Source organism: Dipodomys spectabilis, unplaced genomic scaffold (assembly GCF_019054845.1).
Source record: "Dipodomys spectabilis isolate Male_0828 unplaced genomic scaffold, ASM1905484v1 ptg000219l, whole genome shotgun sequence".
In the NCBI taxonomy this organism is placed as follows: domain Eukaryota; kingdom Metazoa; phylum Chordata; class Mammalia; order Rodentia; family Heteromyidae; genus Dipodomys; species Dipodomys spectabilis.
The window spans coordinates 2,237,434-2,257,721 of NW_024870896.1; the positions used below are offsets into that span (position 1 = coordinate 2,237,434).

Here is a 20,288-nt window from a genome sequence, read left to right on the forward strand (position 1 = left end):
GCCAGTGAGCACAGGTATACCTTGTAGCTTGGCTGGAAGTTTGGCCAGAAACCTGGTATCTACTGAAGTCTCCCTGACCTGTGACCCCTCCCTGAATACCCATGAGAGCCAGTAGTGCCCAAGCCACAGCAGCTTTGACACACTGCCCCTGGGGGCATTTACCATGCCACTCTGCCAAGCCCAGAGGCTGCCAGCTCGCTGCCCTCTGCATCCCTCCCCTCCTCCCTCTGCCCTGCATCGCAGAGCACAGCCAGGACCAAATCACAACCTGAAGGTTTTTTTTGTTTTTGGTTCTCACCTACATTGTCACACTTCTAAACCCACGCACACCAGAAACATAAGGTCTGCCCTGTGCTGCATGGACTGACTTCTCTACCATCCTCTCATCATCCCCATCTGGGTTAGCTGGGAGGGCAAGGAAGAGGTTGGAGCAGGACAGGGAGGAGTAGCGTGTGGGTCCACACTTACTGACGTGTCCTCGGAGCAGGAGGCGATGATGTTGTCAATGAAGGGGTTCCATTTGACGTCCAGCACGTTACCCTGGTGGCCACACACCTTGGGGTAGTTGGGCTCGATCCTGCCTGTCTGCAGAGGACAAAAAGCAGGGGACAGGGTTGAACAGTGGCCTTAGAATAGCCCTGCAGGGGTAGGATCAGCTGGGGTAGGATTCCCGGAGCTTCACTTTCTTTCTGTGTCCTGGAAAAAAAAAATCACAGAATTCCCTGGCTGCTTCTGGACCCAGTCCACTGAAGCCCCAGTGGACCTTGAGAATTTCCAGCCTCATAATCATGCTGAGGTCCTGTCCAAACACCAAAAGAAACAGGCCCCGAGCCCAAGTTCCTTACACCCTCTCCATGATCCACACTCACTAGCTACTTTTCTTTTCTTTTTTTGTCAGTCATGGGGCTTGAACTCTGGGCCTGGGCGCTGTCCCTCAGCTCTTCAGCTCAAGGTGAGTACTCTACCACTTGAGCCACAGAGTCACTTCCGGTTTTCTGGTGGTTTATTGGAGATAAGAGTCTCACAGACTTTCTTGCCTGGACTGGCTTTGAACCATGATCCTCAGCTCTCAGCCTCCTGAGTAGCTAGGATGACAGGCGTGAGCCACCAGTGCCCGGCTCACTGGCTACTTTTCTGTGACACAGCCCTCTCTAGCCCCATCTCCCAGGTGGCAGGAATCACACTTCCCCCCTGTGGCCTTGGGAAAGTTAACAAACTTCTCCCAACCTGCTATTTCCTCATTTCTTAATGATTAACAATGGGGTCTCTAGGGGAAAGACTTGGGTTTGTGCATTTGCTAGTTTTCAAGGTGGAACCAGACCCATGGGTGCAAATTTCAGGATAAAGAAGGAACTCTCCAGCCCCCCAGACCAGGGAGCCCAGGAGCACCTGCAGGTCACACAGCGCCCGCCCACTACAGGCTGCAATGTGTCTTCACTTTAGAGAGTAACAGACAAAAAAACAGCCTCAAGATCAGAGGGGCACCCTGGTACCGAGTGATGGATTTGTAATATTTAAAATTTAATATTTTAATATTTATTTAATGCTTCTGTTTCTACTCCAATTGGTTTGATTGTAAGTTAATGTGATCACAGTTTTTTTTTGTTGTTGTTGTTGTTTTTGGTCAATCGTGGGGCTTGAACTCTGGGCTTGGGCACTGTCCCTGCGCTCTTCAGCTCAAGGCGAGCGCTGCACCACTTGAGCCACAGTGCCACTTCCGGTTTTCTAGTGGTTTATTGGAGATAAGAGTCTCACGGACTTTCCTGCCCAGGCTGGCTTTGAGCCTTGATCCTCAGATCTCAGCCTCCTGAGTAGCTAAGATTACAGGTGTGAGCCATCGGTGCCCAGCTGCGATCACAGTTTTAATAAAGGCTTGTATATAGCAATCAGTTTTCAGGATTCTGAAATACTTAAAAAATACTTCTCTGCAGGCAGTGCTCACCAACAAAGCACATCAATTGTAGTGCCGGCAGACTTGACGAAACTGGCACCTTTATAGTTTGGGGGGTGTGTGTGTGTGTTTGTGTGTGTGTGTGTGTGTGTGTGTGTGTGTGTGTGTGTGTGTGCCAGTCCTAGGGCTTAAACTCAGGACCTAGGCCCTGTCTGGAAGCTTTTTTTCTTCTCAAGGCTAGGGTGCTAATTCTTGAGCCACTTCTAGCTTTTTGGTTGTTAAATATAGACGGAGAGTCTCACAGACATTCCTGGCTTTGAACTGCGATCCTCAGATCTCGGTCTCCGGAATCGCTAGGACTACAGGTGTGAACCAGGGACACCCAGCTATAATTATGCTAGATGTAAAAATGAAAGAACATGCAAGGAAAATACCCAAGTCAGATGTTCTAAAAGAAGCTTATTCTGTGTGATTAAAATATGTGGAACGCGTCCAAGCTGAGGGAAAAGATCCGTGAAAGTGAACGGAATTGCATCACTGCAAGCAAGGTTTGAGCAAGGGGCCCGAGGTTGGCGACTGCAGGGTTTAGCTCCACCCGCAAGCTGCCTGCTGGGGCTTGGTGGGTAAGGGCTCTGAGCCCTGTCCAGGGTTTATCTGAACCCGCAGAACCTCTGGGAGGTGAGCCTGTTTCAAAACAACCCGCACTGCGCTTTCTGCTTCCTAAGATTCTCCCATCACTGCAGAACTGATTTTGTGCACGGAAGCAAAACCTCCTCTTACCTGGAGAAACAGCTTTGCACGGCAGAAAACACATACCAAGCAGGAGGCATAGTCCTGAGCTCACTGGCTGGGTGACCTTGAACATAGCCCTGGCCTCTGCATTTCCCAAACCCCTAGGCCCTGATCTGATAACTGGGAATGAGACACATGGGACCCTGGAACGGAGTGATTCCAGCATTCTCGGGCAGGATATCCCAGGACCCATAGATCCCCTGAGGAAAAGATGGGGCGGTAAGCCTGGCAGTAGCCAGGAGCAAGGCAACAATGGAGATCGGAGATGCTGGAGTGGAACTCACAGTGGATCCCTTGGACCTGGCAGTTGGGAGACATCACGTGATGCCATCCTCCTGAGACCCAGGGATGGGCAGCTAGGTCACCTGCCACCTGAAGACACCTCTGCTGTGCTGGCTCCCTCAAGATGGGAGTGAGAACACAGGCAAATCCAGGGGACCAAGTCTAACATCCCAAGTAGGACCTCCCAGCAGGACAGGCTGCAGCTTGGGTGTCAACTCCTTTAAATTCTTGGAACCCCCTTCCTCGCCCCCCTTGCTCTCCCTACTAGGTCAAGCCCTGAGCAAGGAGGGAGACAGTGAATCAGCTTGTCAACAGACCCCCCAGAATCTTCACAACCCCTGGGGAGTCCTGAGCTGTGCAGGTGGAAACTGAGGCCCAGGGAAGTCCTGGAGTTTGTGTGAAGTCGCCAGGAGGAAAGCCACACTCTGATCTTCCCTGCCTCCGCCCATCTGGCGGGGCTGGCAACCTTCCCACTGCCTAATCTGCTGCTGACACCGCCAGTCTCCCCCCCCAACCTCCCCCTCTGGGCAGGGGCCTCCCACCTGGCTCTCCAACAGGACAGGTGGGCAGCCATGGGGGACATTTCCCCCTTGCCTGACTGGTGACAGACCTGAGTCCTAGAGCCAGTGCTTGCCTGGCCCAAGACTAAGCTACAAAGCACAGAGGGGGGCCACACTGCACCAGACCCCTCCCCCCACCCCAGAGCTGCAAAGCCCCAGGACGTCAATGGCCAGGCTGCCCCTCACACCTGGAGGAAACGCGAACTCCTGCAGATCTGGTGTCCCCGCGTGGGGGGGGGGAGGGTTCCCCTCACTAGCCCACAGCCCCGACTCCCCCCTTCCCTGCCCTACATAGCTGCTCTGAGCCTTCTCAGTCCCCCCCCCCCCCCGCTTCTGGTGAGCACCCCCATTGTGTGATCTTTTGCCCTCAACTTGTGCACAACCTGCTAGGGAGGACAAACGTGGCTGTCATGTGCAGCGGCCCGTGGCCAAGCTCAGTTTCCCTCGGTGACCACAGTCACGCGGCCAGGCTTGTAGTACCGCGCCCCTCCCACACTCCCGCCAACAGGGAGCCCACCGGGCCAGTGAGCCCAGTGCCGAAGCCGGAACTCCCGCTGCATTGTGCACTGGGAAGGAGAAGGAAGGAGGGGCCGCCTGGCCCCCTGGGAACCCTGGAGGCTTGACCTCTGCCTGGGAAGGGAAGGAAGCCCAGCCCAGCCTCTTCTTCCACAGCTGGGGAGAGCCAGGGCCAACTGAACCAGGGGTCAGGCTCTGCCCCCACCCGACCACAAGCGAGGACCGGGGCCTGGGTGCCCATCCAAGGAAAGGAGGGGCAAAATACCAGCAAGGGGAGGCACACAGAACAGGGCCGGGCAGGGCTGTGTTGTAAACAAGAGGGCAGGGGCTGACCCAGAGAGGGCAGGTTCCCAGCCCCAAGCCACCAGCCATTTCTTTCCCGCCCAAAGACTCAGAAAGTGGCTCTCCAATGAGCCTTCCTCTCCAAGCACATCCCAGAGGTTGGGGTGGAGCAGGGCATCCTTCCTCCATCTGCCAGCTCCTCCTCTTCCTGCCTGCTCCTCCTCCTCCTCCATCCTCCAGCTCCGCCCCTCCCCTCCTTCTTCACCCATCAGCTCCTTCCCCCAGCTCCTCCTCCTCCCCCCAGCTTCTCCTCCACCAGCTCTTCCTCCTCCACCTGCCAGCTCTTCCTCCACCCTCCAGTTCCTCCTCCTCCCATCCTTCTTCACCCACCAGCTGCTCTTCTACCTTCCACCCATCAGGTCCTCCTCCCCCACCAGCTCCTCCTCCATCACCAGCTCCTCCTCCATCCTCCAGCTCCTCCCCCACCCACCAGTACCTCCTCCTCCACTAGCTCCTCCACCAGCCAGCTTTCCCAGAATAGCTGCCTCCTGCCAGGGAGGAAATGCCTGCTCTGTGAGGCCATTGCAGGCCAGGCAGGGCTCAGCACCCCCTTACCATAGTGTCTCTTTGAGCCACCTGGGCCCGCTGAGCCTTACTCCTGCTATCCATGGGCTTTGTGTTGGCTCCATGAGCCTTGGCATCCTGGCATTTGGCTGACTGGGGGCAAACAGGGCTCCTCTACATGCAGCCATTTACAGTGAAGGAGGCTGTGCAGGAAAGCCAAAGAAGTGTGGGTACCAACAGATATCCTGGGGAGACAAGAAGGTAGGATCACAGGGCACCAAGCCTGGGATCACAGTCCTACAGGCTCTGTTAAAAACATAGCTGTTAGGCCACCTCCACACCCACTGAACCAGAGTCCCAGGTGGCTCCCAAGTTGCCTGACCGGCGCAGCCGCCAGCATGGGGGACCAGCCTGAGAGTGTCAGGGACCTGGCTTCCTGCCCTGCCTCTGTGATAGGTTAGCAGCCTGCTCCATAGGGACTGCATGCAAAGGCATCCAGCATTGGGCTCATGGACAGTGGCTGGCTGTGCTGGCCATTAAAGCCTATGCCATACAGTCCTGACAGCAGAGGGAAATGACGTCCAAGAGCTGAAGGCCAAGATGGGAAGAAGGAGGAGGAGACAAAAAGGAGAGGGAAGTAGAAAGAAGCCCAGCTCAAAGTCAAGGCTCCCACCATGGCCCCCCGGCTCCCCAGCCCCTCACCCACACACGCAGCTGCCCTAGCAATGTAAGCAGGAGCTACTCTTAGCACATATGCACGCATGCGCACACGCGCACACACGGACAGACAGACAGCTGATTGGACCAGAGAAAGCATCTAATTCAAGCTGAGGCAATCAGCTCCCCAGACCTGTCTCTGCTCCACATTCTTACACATACACACAGCTGAGTGGATGAGGTGAACATGTAACTGAAACTGAGCCAATGAGATCCCTCACCACCCTATTTAAAGTTCTGACACTCCACCCTCCCATACCCTATCCTCTTCCCTGATTTATTTCTCTTCTCAGCATTAACGTGCTTCCTAGTGGCCAGGGAAGGCTAGGGTTTTTGCTTGAGCCTCTGCTGGGTCTCTAGTTTTGACAGGGCATGGCACTTTGTAAATCCCGGGGGAAGGTTAACTGTGTGAGTCTGTAGCTGGACATGTATAGCAGCTAACATTTACAGGCCATCTGCTAGGTGTTAGAATGTTCTGAGTACCTCCTCACCTTTCTGTCTGTCTGTCTGTCTGTGCCTCTGTCTCTGTCTCTGTCTGTCTGTCTCTCTCTCTCTTTCTCTCTCTCTCTCTCTCTCACACACACACACACATGGCTTTGAATTCAGCGACTTGGCTTTCTACTTCAGAGGTGCTCTACACTTAAGCCATACCTCAGCTCTGCTTTTTGCTGGTTATTTTGAAGATGGAATCTCAAGATGGAATCTCTGGCTGAGCTGCCTTTGAACCCTGGTCCTCTGGATCTCAGCCTCCTGAGTAGCTAGGATGACAGGCATGAGCCACCAGCACTCACTTCCTTGTCTCTGTTATAGATGTCTTGCCCAAACTCAGGGAGCAGCAGGGAGAATTCAGAGCTGAGGTCACACAGGGCTGGGTGGGCCCTGGTTTTATGGTTTATGGACATATTTATTGGGTTAGGTTATTTGTGTCATATCCCTGGGGGGCATTATCTTGTTATCATTATTTGTTTATATTATTATTATTTCAATTTTAAACCTGAGGCAGACTTAGCAGGATAGTGGACTTGGTCAACATGACGGAGCAAAGAAAAGGCAGAGCTAAGACTAGAACCCAGGACTTTACTGCCAAGTCCCCCAGTTTCTTACTGATCCCAGAAATGACAGGCACAGTTTTGTCCTTGGAAGCTTTCTCTCCTTAGGAGGGTCTGGGGGAAGGGCAGATCCAAGTCCTGACCTGGGAGGACAGAACATGAACACTGGCTCTTCCCTGCCCTGGCATTACTGTGAAGTCTCCCCTAGCGACTAACACCAAAGCAGAGGCAGCCGCCGCCGCCGAGGGCACCCGGAGCTCGCTGCAGGGGCACAAACACCCCCGTTCACGCTAGACTGGACTCTTCCACCACGGCCGCCTTCCTCGCATTACCTTCTGCTCTATTTCCCAATTAAAGTGTGGCTCACAGAGCTGAGTGCTGCCTTTCCAGCCCCTGGGGGTGACGGCACAAAAGGCACAGGGCAGGCCCTGGATTTCCTCCAGCTCCTTCTTCACTGACCTTTAAGAAGGAAGGGTCCCAGACTCTCCCTCCAACAAATTCCACCACGGAAGATTCGTCCCTTTGGTAACCCACCTTGCTGCTCTTAACATGCAAAGAACAGAGAGGAAAACACATGGAAAACGGTCTTGGTTGTTGTCAGTTATTCCCAGGGAGCTCCGGGAATTTTAGTAAGGGCAGGTCTCAGCCAGGCCCCAGTGGCTCACGCCTGTAAGCCTAGCGACTCAGGAGGCTGAGATCTGAGGATCACGGTTCAAAGCCATCCCAGGTAGGAAAGTCCATGAGACTCTTATCGCCAATGAACCACCAGAAAACCAGAAGTGGTGCTGTGGTTCAAAGTGGTTGAGCGCTATTCTTGAGTAAAAGAGCTCAGGGACAGCACTCAGGCTTTGAATTCAAGCCCCATGACTGGCAATCCTCCTCCTCCTCCTCCTCCTCCTCCTCCTCCTCATCATCATCATCATCATAACAACAACAATAATAACAGCAAGTCTTATGAGAAAGAACATGCCTACTTTGGTGGAGGAGAAATAAACAAGGTAAAAGCCAGGCACTTGTGACATCTCAGGAGGCTGAGATCCAGAGGATGGAGCTTTGAAGTCTGCTGGAGCAGAAAAGCCCATGAGACTCCATCTCTAACTAGGCATGGCTCAAGTCATAGAACACTAGCAAGGCTTGCTGGCTCAAGTTGCACCACTGCCAGACCCCACGTAATAGAACAAAGTGGTGAGGGTACAAACTGCCAAACTCTTTTCTGTGTGTTTTATGTTTGTTTGCTTATTGCTAGTCCTGGGGTCTGAACTCAGAGTCTGGGCAATGTCACTGAGCTTCTTTTGCTCAAGACTAGCGCTCTATCACTTGAGCCACAGCACCACTTCCAGCTCTTTCTGTTTACGTGGTACTGAGGAATCGAACCCAGGGCTTCATGCATGCTAGACAAGCACTCTACCACTAAGCCACCTTCCCAGCCCTGTTTTGGTTTATTTTTTTGAGATAGGGTCTCACTATGCAGCCTAATCTGACCTCAAACTCCCGATCCTCCAACCCCAGTCTCCCAAGTGCAGGGATTACAGGGATACACCACTACTCCTGACACTTATCAGATTGCTATTAGTATTAGTGTTATGTATTATTCTGTGGTGCCACAGGTTGTGCTGGTCCTCATGCCAGGCAAGCCCTCTGTCACGAAGCCACACCCCAGCCCTCAGAGCTAACTCTGACCTCGGACCTCACCGAAAGTCCGTGTTCTTCATGCTGTTCCCTTTCTCCACCCATAAGCCTCTCTGGAGTTGTGGAGTTTGGCCCTCATCAGCAATAGGCCTGGTCAGGGTGGCCAGACACCAGTGTGCAATTCCAGCGGACAGGCTACAGTACCTGCTCACAGGAGGGTGGGTGGTCCCTCGGAGGCCTCCTCCACATTATAGACCCACCTTCCTGGCAGGGGTGTCAACCCTACCAGCTGACATCCGGAGGGAGGCTGAACTGCCAACCTCCACCAGCAGAGGGCAGCAGTGTGCCTGCCTGTCCGTTACAGCTGACTTCCAGATGGAGGAAATGTCACAGCCAAACTTCCCAGAGCTGAGCCACCAGGAGCCAGGGGCTCTTGGGCACAGGGTTGCCAGAGCACTCTGAGTTAACTGAGGTTCACAGCAGTGTCCAACTCATGCAGAGTTGTTTTGGTCTTTTTTCCCGCCCCCCCCCCACCCCCCCCCGCCCAGTACTTGGAACACAGACCCTCCAGGCTCTGCTTCTGGAGCCATACCTCCAGTCCTTATAGTTTGTTTTGTAGGGTCTCCTGCTAATGTTGTCCAAGCAGCTTTGTACTATGATCCTCCTACCTCCCACCTCTGGACTGGCTGAGATTTCAGGCCTGCGCTACCTGGCTTGACAGATCACTCTTTATATTGACATGAAAACTTGCCTTCTGTAGCTTCCGTAGCTACCCACCTTTCTCCCTTGGTATTTCTCTCTGCCTCTCCTCTGTTTCTGGGGCCTCGTTTTACCCCTTAGAGGCGTGGCTGCTCCTTCTAGGATGGGGTGGATGCTTCTTACTTTGGGAGGGGGGAAGGACCGTGGTAAACTCTGTGGCTGATGCTCCAAGTGCCCCCCCCCTTCACGGCCACTGTGGAAGGCACAAGTGTGTGTCTGAGGCACCCTGCACCTCACCTCTGGTGGCATTTCTGGGATTCCCGGACCTCTTTCCCCAGGGCACATGACCACCAAGTGGCCACCCGGACCTCCTTCCCACGCAGAGGCTTCAGGATCAGGGGGAGGGAAGGCAAGTGGACAGTCAAGCGCCCAACAGCGGGCTTTTCCTGGCTCACTGGCCAGCCCCTTCCCAGGTTGCTGCTTGGTCTGGGCCTCTTCCACAACCCCCCCCCCCCCGCCCCCCGTGGGCTTCAGCCTGTGAAGGCAGGAAGGAGGCACAGATGGCAGGCGGGAACCCAGCCCCCAGCCACGCTCACCCAGCTGTCACTTTGGAAAGTGCCCTGCATGGCGGCTCCTTGGCTCCTTCAAGATGGGGAACAGGCCAGCCTGGTCCCAGCTGTTCAACCCCCTGGCTGGTCCAAGGCGCCTGCAGACTCAGTGCTTGGGGGAGGAGGCGCATAGATCCCCAGAATGGCAGCGCCCACAAGACGAGGCCTATGGATCCTTTTACAGCTGGGGAAAGCGAGGCTTGGAGAGAGCACTGGCTGAAGTCACAGTGCATTTCCGGTTTGGGGGTGCTCAGGTCGGCTGCACAGCCCCTCCCAGCCAGCTTGCAGCCCATGTAGCTCCACTTGGCTTGATTTTTACCTATGGTTCTGCCTGTGATCTTAATGTGGGGTCTGGACCCTCAGGGTTAAGTGCTCAGACCTCTACAGGCAGGAGGAAATTTGCAACATTTTCACCAGCCCTGAGTGAGATCTCACAGAACCTGCAGCATTTTTTCATCAATAGACCTCAGGCTGAGGGATGCTTCGAGACCTCTTCTGCCATGGCATCCTCCAAGTACTGTGTATGCTCAGGAAGTTAATTACTTGTGAGGGCCCCACGTGACCACGCTGTCTAATGCACCAAAAAGGCACTTACATGAGTACAGTCCCATTTCCTGATCATTGAATTTCAACACAATCAGGTTCTTTTGTCTTTTGTTTTTATGAAGGGGCTGATGAGCCAGGTGCAATGGGTCTCATCTATAATCCCATCTACAAGGGAGGTCACACGTAGGGTAGGAGGATTGTGGTCTAGGACAGTCTTGGACAAAAATGTAAGATGCTGGGCTGGGAAGGTGGCTCAGTGGTAGAGCGCTTGCCTTGCAAGCATGAGGTCCTGGGTTTGATTCCTCAGCACCACATAAGCAGTAAAAGCTGGAAGTGATGCTGTGGCTCAAGTGGTAGAGCGCTAGCTTTGAGCTGAAGAGCTGAGAGACAGAGCCCAGGCCCAGAGTTCAGGCCCCACGACCGAGACACACACACACACACACACACACACACACACACAATGTAAGATGCTACCTACAAATAACTAAAGGAAAAAAAAGGGCAAGGGTCTAGATCAAGGGGAACAGTGTCTGCCTAACAAGCATGAGGCCCTCAGTTCAAATCCCAGTATTACCAGACAGAGAAAGTAGTACCAAGAAGAGGAAGATGGAGCCATGGGCTTTGTAGACTGCCAAGCGAGTCTATGCCTGCCCCCTACAAAGAGTTAAAAACTTGTTTTCTTTGAACAACAGTTTCAAGTGTTAAAGCTAACATTTGTTTTTGTTTTTGGTCGGCCGTGGGGCTTGAACTCTGGGCCTGGGCGCTGTCCCTTAGCTCTTCAGCTCAAGGCGAGCGCTCTACCACTTGAGCTACAGAGCCACTTCCGGTTTTCTGGTGGTTTATTGGAGATAGGAGTCTCACGGTCTCTCCTGCCTGGGCTGGCTTTGAACCGAGATCCTCAGATCTCAGCCTCCTGAGTAGCTAGGATTACAGGCGTGAGCCACCAGCGCCCGGTTTAAAGCTAACGTTTGACCTCATAAAACAGAGAAAGACTTGTCATGATACGAAGGCGTATGCAGGGGGAAGGGGAAAGAGAGGCTGGGGCAGGGGACAGGTCAGGAGCCGAGACCAAATGTGAGCAGAGGCTGGGCCAGGCGCCTCCTAGCGTTCTATAACCTCACTGAACAGCAGAACTGCCTTGGAGTAGGGGAAAGCATGTCTCCGTTTTGCGGTTGGGGAAACTGAGGCACCAACCGATTCGGTAACTCGCCCAAGATAACAGGTCTGGGAGTGCCAGCTGTTCATCTGGGCAGCTGATGTTTCTCTAGGGAAGGCCCCAAAAGGCTGCTGCCACTCAGTTACCTCTCCTGTTGAGAGTGGAGGGGGGGTGGTGATAGAATGGGACACTGAAGACATTGCTGTCCTGGTCTCTTACCTTCTCTGAGCCTCAGAATTCCCATCTGTAAATTTCCAAGTTCAAAGCACTGTCTCCCCCCCTTATCCCCCCCCCCCACTGCCCTGGTACCTGTCGACCCACTTAGAAACTTAGGCACAGGTTGCTTAGCAACTAAAATCAAGGTCTGGGCTGAGGGTGGAGCGCAGAGCGGCCTGGAGATGCCACAGAGCAGCTCTTATTTCCCCGAGACTGTGGAAGATCTGAACAACCCCTTCCTCCCTCCCCCCACCCCCTTGCAGGCGACCTTTAAGGGGCTGGGACAAGAGGAGGCCATCAGGAAATGGCTGCAGCCCTGGAGGACTGGACCAAGCTTGGGGTTTCTTAGGCCAGGCACACAGGAAGCCTTTGTTCTGGAAGCTGCTGGAAAAAGACCAGGGTAGGGGGCTTGGCCAAGGCCTCAGGCCCTATTGGGACTAGGAGATGCTCTGTTTCAAGACAGGCGCTTTAGACCCAGTCTTAATGCCCCTCGGGCACCTATGTCCTGTCTACGCCCTGGAACACTGGAGTCATGGCCCATGTGGGGTTGGGGGTCCCTTGGGCAGGCCCAGCGGGACCGGGAGTGTCTGCCTCTTCTCTCCCAGGCCTGGGGAGGGGTGGGGCAGGCCAGAGGCTTCATTCTACACTGAATGCAGAATGCCTCCTCATACCCAGCCATGGCCCTAACCCAGAGCAGGGCCCCAAGACAAAGGAGCCGTGGAGAAGGAGGTTTTGCACTCAGAAACAGCAGTGCAGCATTCCTAGAAAGGGGCCCGGCACACTGGGCAAGCTGGCACGGGACCTGTCTCCTCTTGGAGGCTGGGATTTGTCCTGGTACAAGCAGGTGATGTAGACCCAGCTGCCCCTCCCTGGTAACTATGTTCTCCGAGAAGACTTTCCTGGAGCTATTTAGCCAGAATGTGTCTAGGCAAGGCTGTCTGCTGGGATGCAGGTTTCGGGCAGACCAGGTGTGGGTATGTGGATGGATAACAAGGTGGAAATTGTCCACCAGGCCTGAAGCTGACATTCTCCCCTGCTTCCCTCCCCTACCTTTGCCTTTCTGATTAATGACCTGATTTTCTTGTATGGAACCAGCTTGTATAAAAACCAGAGTCTCCCCTCCCTCACCCTCCGAATCCTTTCTGGCACTAGTCTGGTTTATCCTTTATCCTCTCGGAAAAATGGTCTCCATCTCTGCCTCCATACCGTAACTGTTGGTCCTGTGACCCGTGATGCATTGACATCACACTGCAGCTAGGGCCTGGGGAGGTGGGCCAAGGGGCATCGTGTGGCTCCAGGCTGTCCAACTCATGCCCATTCAATGGCCTGGCCTTCTGTCTGTACCAGCTAGATGCCCAGTTCCTACTGTCCCTCTCTTTCTCCAAGCTGGAGCTTACCTTAGCGAGAAGAAGTAGAGGTGATCTTGGAACCCTTGTTATAGGCAGAAGACGGACAAAGCCTTCACGTGCGATTCCAGCTTGGTCCCAGAGCCGAGATGATGGCTCCTGTGTACAGACCTCGCTGGGAGCTGAATCAGGGCACGGACTCCTGGCATTCCATCCTGAACTTAACCAATGTACTCACTACCCTCGGATGGCACCGCAGGGCTCAGGTGGGCCTAGGCCCTCCACACACCTCCCATGGCAACACTCAAGCTGGGCAACCACCTCAGCCTGACCCCTGGCGGGGGGCCCCCCACACCCCCTTCCCATTCCAGGCAGCGTGGCTTCTCTTCCATGTGCTTTCTGTCTAGGTTGGTGAAGCTGTGCCTGGCAGATATGGGGCAGTGACAACGTAGATGGTAGTAAGAAGGCAAACACAAGACTCCTCCAGGCTGGCTGTAGACTCAAAGCTCAGCACAGCCCAGCCCAGCTCAGGGGCCAACTGGCAGAGCAGAAAGGGGTCAGGCAGGAGCGTCTGGCATTGCCATGGCTCCTGGGTATTGAACACACGCTGTATGCCAGGCTGTGGCTCAGGGCTTTAAAGATAGCACCTTAGTGAATCACCAGAGAACTCCGAGAAAAAGTACCCTGAGTATTTTTACAAATGGGGAAACTGAGGCACAGGATGGTTTCTGTCTGAGGAGAGGGCTTGAGATTTCAAAAGGAAAAGGGGGAGTAGACAGAATGGTCTGGGAATTGCTGCGGGTCCAGGCTGGAGGCCGGGGCAGCATCAGGACGCAACCCAGATTTAGAGTTCTCAGTTCCCAGGCTGGGTTTTGTTTTTTTTTTTCTGGAAGGAGAAGAATGGAGTCAGGACAGTGCTGCAGAGGGGTGGGTTGGGGTCCAGGCTCTCCTGGTCCCCCTCAGCCAGTGCTGCATCTCTTAGCCCTGGGATCTTACCCCCCCCCCAAACCAGAGGAAGCCGGACCCCATGCACTGGAAGCAAAACAAGAGAGCCACGCTTGATTTCTGCTGAACCATCTGCCTTTGCTTTTCTCAAAAAATAAGCAGCCATTCTTCCAAAAAAGGGAAAACCACAGAGCAAGGCTGTCAATCTCCTGCCTCGACAAACTGAATAAAGTAGTCATGACTTCTCGTCTCCCTCTCCCTTTCTCTCCCTCTCCCTCTCTCCCCTTCCCTCCCTCTCCCTCTCCCTCTCTCCCCTTCCCTCCCTCTCCCTCTCCCTCTCTCCCCTTCCCTCCCTCTCCCTCTCCCCCTCTCTCTCTCCTCTCCCTTTCTCTCTCTCCCTCTCTCCTCTCTCCCCCTCTCCTCTCTCTCTCATCCCCCCCCCCCCCCAGTCACTTACTGTACAGCCTGTCACAGGCTTTGAGATGCAAATCACACCAAGCGGAAGGCAGCTTGGAGAACAAAGAGCAATTGAAGAAAGATCTGAAAAATGGATTTAGGGAAGACTCTGAATTCCCCGGGAGAGGGGAGATTTGGGGCTCTTTAGGGGGCAGCAGAGGAGGTGTTCCAAACTGTTAGGGAGCGCTTGAGGCCTGAAGTGGGGGTGAAGGCTCTGGACCGCAGGACGTCCAGTTTTGTGATAGTTCTTAGGACTGGGCTGGCCTCCCCTCACCCTTCTTTTTAATATCCATCAGCCTCGGACACACTGGGAGCTAGAGGCCACCGGCCTCTGGCTGTGACTCCACAGTTAGAAAAGCCGGGACAGCAAGCATAGCACGCCCATAGGTTTGGATGGGTATGGCTGGCACATCAAGGGTTCAAGGAAGCTGGTGCTGTGCATCGATCCTACAAGGAGTGTAGACAAAGGCCTCTCCCCACCCCTTCTGCGAGGCAGGCAGGTGTACAGCTGGGAGAGAGACCTGAATTCAAATTCTCCTCTGTCACTCATGTGCTGTGCAGCCTCCAAGGAGTCATGACTTCTCTGAGCCTCTGATTTTTTTTTTCCATCTGTACTTCCTCCCTGATCTTCTCAGCCTGGGCTCTGGAGCCTCAGGTTGAGCACCCAGGGAGACCTGTGGTTAATGAGGCCTCTGGGCAGTGTGCCTGGTGGCTCACACCTTCCTCAGCCCCCTTGAGCAGGGCCAGGCAATCAGGGTGCTGATTGTACCCCATCTGCAGCTTAATGTCTTCTCCAGAGAGGCAGAGCCGGGAGCTGAATGCTAACTAGGAAAAACCAGGCTCCGGCCTTCACAGCAGCAGCCGGAACAAGAGCTGAGGACAAGTCCCTTCTGTCGGGATCTGCTGGCAGCCAGGCTGGGGCACTGGCCGGCTTCCTGGCAGTGAAAGGTCATGGGGTCCAGCTCCTGCTCCTGAGTGCCTCTGCAGCCCCAGTTTCTCCTGGTAGAAGATGGGGATGGTCCTCCCTGCTGATCAGAGGATGGGTGGCTGGACCAGGGTGAATGTCCCCAAACCTCTGGCTAGGGCTGTGCCCTGCAGAGTTTTTGTTTGGCTTTTTTAGTCAGTCGTGAGGCTTGAACTCTGGGCCTAGGCGCTGTCCCTCAGTCTTCAGCTCAAAGCTAGCGCTCTATCACTTGAGCCACAGCACTACTTCTGGCTTTCTGGTGGTTTATTGGAGATAAGAGTCTCTTGGACTTTCCTGCCTGGGCTGAACCGTGATCCTCAGATCTCAGCCTCCTGGGTAGCTAGGATAACAGGCATGAGCCACCAGCACATGGCTACCTGCAGATGTTTTAAATCATGAAAGCTGTAGTCCTAGCAAGCTGGCTTTGAGGGAATTGGGTGGGATGGCTCCTGAAAAATTCTGAGCTTTCTAGAATGTGGGACCTTGGGCAGGGGGTGTTGGGGTGCTGCAAGTTCTCCCTTCCTCTGCCAGAACCTCTCAAAGAAGCAAGAAAGGAAGACAGGGGAGGGGTTTTGTGTGTGAGTGTATGTGTGTGTGTGTGTGTGTGTGTGAGTGTGTGTGTGTGTGTGTGTGTGTGTGAGTGTGTGTGTGTGTGTGTGTGTGTGTGTGTGTGTGTGTGTGTGTTTGGCTAGTCCTGGGGCTTGAACTCAGGGCCTAGGCACTGTCCCTGAGCTTCTTTTGCTCAAAGGCTAGGGCTCTACCACTTGAGCCACAGTGCCACTTCCAGCTTTTTCTGTATATGTAGTACTGAGGAATTGAACCCAGGGCTCCATGCATGCTAGACAAGCACTGTGACTACTAAGCCACATGCCTAGCCTTTTTTTTTTTTTTTTTTAAAGAACACAAAGGAGACCTTTTCTGTGGCCTGCCGATTTGCAGAGGGCAGAATATCACACATTCACCGCTCCTCACCAAAGTGCAAAGACCCATCAGGGGCCTCGGGAAGTGGCCAAAGTCTTTTCAGTGTGCTCACGAATGTACAGAGCTCTTTTAGGGGAGATTTCTGTGTGAAGGAGGGAAACTGAAGATAAACGACCCTCCCCTTTCCTGGGAGTCACTCTTTCTTCTTCCTCCTGGATAAATGGAGAGCCTAGACAGGGCTCTAATCAACAGTGTCCCCGCCCTTTCCTGGGAGTCATTCCTTCTTCTTCCTGCTGCTGGATAAATGGAGGGCCTAGACAGGGCTCTAATCAACAGTGTCCCCGCCCTACTCCTTCTCCACCCCTCTGTGGGGCATAAGAGCCAGCAGAGCTACCAACACCTGGAGGAAGTCAGATGGCTGTCTCCTCCCCCCTGCTCCCCACCCCCCTACATGCCTTCATCAGCCTCAGGCCCCTCCCCTCCCCTCCCTGCCTCCCCCTCCACACCCATACCTTCACCAGCCGCTGGTCCTCAGAGCCCTGCCTGCCAGGCCCTGTCCTCGGGGTCAGCTACTGCCCCTCTGGTGGGAAGGAGGGCCTGGCCTAGACCTGCCTCAGACCCCTATGGGGGAAAACCACAAGTCGGGCCCCACAGCAGTTGTTGGGGGCATCTCAGGAACCAGGAGTCCCCTTCACCCTGCTCAAGCATCTGAGCACAGCGGGAGTGGGGTGAGTGCAGGAGGGGGATTCAGCCATACACGAGTAGGGCTGACAGCAGCGGCGCTGTCCTGAGGCACACCATCTCCCATGGGGCCTTGCGGCCTCTGCCTGAGTGTCCACAGCTTTAACATCACCAGATCTGGGCTGAGCCACGTTCACGTGAGCAGCCCCAAAGGCAGAGGTGCAGACAGAGGCAGGAGGCTGTGAATCCAGCACCACTTTCCCAGGTACCCCGTGCCCCCCACGGCGGCGTCTGCATCCCTCCAGAACCAACGCAGAAGGCCAGGCAGGATGCCAAGCTGTGGATGCTGGCCCTGGACCAGTGTGTCCACCCCTGGAAGGAGGCTGCGGACACCAGGGCAGAGACCATCCCAGGCCCCCCTGGGGCGCACTGTGGAAAGCCATGTCCAATCTCCCGGCTCCCAGGAGAGCCCAGGCCTCCTACCTGCTCTAGGGGGATGACCAGGAAGGAGCCGCCTCCTGCGCTCTCCGTGACGATGGCCAGGAAGCGGGCGTTGACGGCGCAGAAGTGGTTGTCGTGTACGTTCTTGGTGATGGGGACCCCATCGAAGCAGTGCTCCCGGTTGGCCACCTTCCCGTAGACGTTCCGGAACTTGGAGCTGCGGTACTGCGGACGCCAGGACATCTGTGAGGGGCCAGGGAGACATGGGTCAGGCTGGCCACCGCTTCAGGAAGTGCCTGCGCTGGGCACTGCACGGGGCAGTGGGTTGAGCACTGTGCTGGGCGCGCAGAGCTGAGCCGGGGGTGCCCACCCTCGGGACATGGCAGGGGACGGGCCTTCTGCAGGCCTCAGGAGGAAAGTCTAGTGGGCGCATGCTTGCACATTGCCCGCTTTGGCTCTACACGCTCAGCCACCTTCCAGAAAGAGTGAGGTCCTAACGTGTCTTTCAACAGAAAGGCAGCCACACATGCAGGACAGACATGGGACATGTGTGGGATACACACAGGACAGGTGCAGGACTCACGAAGGGCATACGTAGGGCACGTGCTCCATACAGTCCGGGAGTGACATGTGGCAGAGGTGGAACAGGGCAGCCCTTCCCACATTGTCACCTTCTCTTATGATTCTCAACACAATTTCTTCTTCTTCTTCTCTTTTGTCGGTCGTGGTGCTTGAACTCTGGGCCTTGGCGCTGTCCCTGAGCTCTTCAGCTCAAGGCGAGTGCTCTACCCCTTGAGCCACAGCGCCACTTCCGGTTTTCTGGTGGTTCATGGGAGATAAGAGTCTCATGGACCTTCCTGCCCAGGCTGGCTTTGAACCTTGAGCCCCAGAATAGCTAGAATGACAGGCGTGAGCCACCAGCACCTGGCTTCAACACAATTTCTAACCTACAGCAGCACCTCAGAAACTGTATGGCTCTACAGAGTGTCCTCTGACACCGAGTGGTTCAGTGACGTGACCTAAGTAAGCCGCAGAGAGGGCCGTGTGAAGCGGAGACTATGCCAGGTGGCCTTTGCGGCACATCCCAGGGGCCCACAACGCACCTGTAATAAAACCACTTAGCAGGGTAGAGCACTTGGGCCTCCAATGTCACTTGCTACATATCCAGGTTTTGGGGTCCCAGCTCAGGTTCACTGAGCTCAGAGTTCTGTGGACAGGACCCCACCACCAGCAAGTTGGTCTGGTGGCCCTACCACCCTCTAAGTGGCACACTGAAAGGCAGCCTGAAGTTTGCCCTCCTCCTGTTTCCTTGTCCAGCCTGGACGAAAGTCTCCCAGAGGCCAGCAGGCCCCGCTCTCAGGCTCTGGCTCTGGCTGTGGCGGGTGGGGGGGGAGACGGCGTGGCGGGGGGGGGATAAGGGGGACTAGTCCAGCCTTGCTGCAGGTGACACCCCAATAGGAAAGCCCTATGTGATGCAGCCCTGCAGAGAGAGCCCAGAGCTCTGTAAGTGCTAAGAAACTCCAGACACCCTCAATTATGATCTTCCCGCTGCCAAGATCGGATAGACCCCGGGGCCTCCTGACCATCTTAGGACAGAAAGCAAGCAAATGTCTTCGTTGAGTTCCCAGACAGAAACAGCACCACAGGACTAAGAAATCAGCTTGGAGAATTCGAATCCAAAACTCTGCGTTTGCTTGAAATACAGTTGGGAGCTGGGCCACACAGAAGTCCAGGAAGGTCAACGTCTTCCAGGAGATCTCATCTTCAGCAAATCCCTTCCCCTCCCTCCCGCGCCAGCTCCTTCTCCCCTTCCCAGGCTCTCCTCTGCTCCTGCAGGCCCATCGTCCCTCAGCTCACTCCTCCCCTCCTCCCTACCTTTGCCCACATGGAATTCCACCCCCAAATGCCTTCTCTGTCCAATGAGTTGTGCTCGCAAACATCTGCATGAAGTCACGCTGGGGAGAGCGGCCCTGGAACGCCTCACCGATGGCATCACCAATTCCCACAGTGGGCTTCAGGGGGTCACTCAAGGCCCCTTCCCAGGGCACAGAGATGATGCTGGTCATGTGCTTAATTGCATTAGGAAGACAGAACAGTGCACACCCGATCTACAGGCACCCTGGAGTCAATGGAACCAAATCAAAGAAAAAACATCTGTATCCCTCCCTTCCAGGCAGAACATTCTAGATTCCACCATTCCCATACATGTGTGGAACCTGCTCACTCCCTGACCTGCTCCCTGCCAGCACTGCTCTGGCCTGCAAACTCCTTCCTGCCAGGTCTCAGAAGTGGATACTAACACCTCTGCTTCTGCTCTCCCTCCACCCCCAGTGGCCTTCCCTGATGGAAACAGGCCTCTGTGCCAGGGCAGGGCTGATGACCCTCCCTCTCCCTTTCATCTTCCTGGTCCACCCAGTAGGGCCTTGGAGGTGGAGAAGCCCTGCCAAGCTCCTGGCCTAGTGTCAGCCCAGCCCCTCCTGGAGGGCGCCCAGTCTAGTGGAGGTGGACAGGAAAGCTCAGCCCATCAGAACCCAAGTGCCTGAGCCCAGTGATCAGGGACTCCAGGTTCTCTGTGCAGTGCCAGTGGTTGGGGTCCCCAGGCGGCGCCAATGTGGCCTGGTGCTATGGCTGTGGTCTGGAACAATCTCTGTTGCTTCTTTTGTTCAACAACATGAAAGCTACCTGTGGCTTTACAATGGCACCGACCTTTTGAACATACCAGGCCACTGTCTCATAAGACATCCTAGCTATTTAGGTCTGGTTGACCTTAGGCCCTCACCAAAGTTGTTCCTGTGCCTCCTATAAACATTTTAAGAGTTGGGTCCAGCTAGACGCTGGTGGTTCACGCCTGGAATCCTAGCTACTCAAGAGGCTGAGATCTGAGGATCATGGTTCAAAGCCAGCCTGGGTAGAAAAGTCTGAGAGATACTCTTATCTCCAATGAACCACTAGAAGAACAGACGTGGTGCTGTGACTCAAAGTGGTAGAGCGCTAGCCTACAGCAGAAAAGCTCAGAGACAGAGTAGG

The 20,288-nt window shown here is 54.8% G+C and overlaps 1 protein-coding gene across 1 annotated transcript in view; it reads right to left on the bottom strand.

Moving 5' to 3' along the window:
* The window catches only part of Coro2b (coronin 2B), a 64,150-nt gene that overhangs the window by 15,835 nt on the left and 28,027 nt on the right, over positions 1-20,288 (bottom strand). Inside the window, exons 2-3 of the mRNA XM_042697421.1 lie at positions 17,304-17,504; positions 469-585 (exon numbers count right to left, since the gene is read on the bottom strand). Coding sequence (XP_042553355.1) covers positions 469-585; positions 17,304-17,504 — 318 coding nt within the window. The remainder of the gene's footprint in view (positions 1-468; positions 586-17,303; positions 17,505-20,288) is intronic.